At 70.8% G+C, this 219-nt stretch overlaps 1 protein-coding gene across 1 annotated transcript in view; it reads right to left on the reverse strand.

Annotated features, from left to right (window-relative positions):
- Window positions 1-216, reverse strand: part of CACNG4 (calcium voltage-gated channel auxiliary subunit gamma 4) — a gene marked incomplete at its 5' end in the record, with an annotated part of 61,229 nt that extends 61,013 nt beyond the window's left edge. Inside the window, one exon of the mRNA XM_077780360.1 lies at window positions 15-216. Coding sequence (XP_077636486.1) covers window positions 15-216 — 202 coding nt within the window. The remainder of the gene's footprint in view (window positions 1-14) is intronic.
- Window positions 217-219: the final 3 nt, after the last annotated feature.

Genomic DNA, 219 nt, shown 5'->3' on the forward strand with positions numbered 1-219 from the left:
GGGGCCGACCATACCTTCGATGCAGCACACCCGCCACAGCCCCGAGTGGGTGAGGTCGCCGCGGGCGCGGCGGGGCGCGGGCCCGTCGTCCATGGTCAGGTTGGTGCCGTTGCAGATGTGCGCGCTGGAGTAGAGCCAGTAGTCGGTGCCGATGGCGATGGCCATGAGCGAGAAGGCGGCGAAGGCTCCGGCCGTGGTCAGCAGCATCTGCAGCCCGCG

The sequence above is a fragment of the Crocuta crocuta genome, unplaced genomic scaffold (genome assembly GCF_008692635.1).
Source record: "Crocuta crocuta isolate KB4526 unplaced genomic scaffold, BGI_CrCroc_1.0 scaffold288, whole genome shotgun sequence".
Classification (NCBI taxonomy): domain Eukaryota; kingdom Metazoa; phylum Chordata; class Mammalia; order Carnivora; family Hyaenidae; genus Crocuta; species Crocuta crocuta.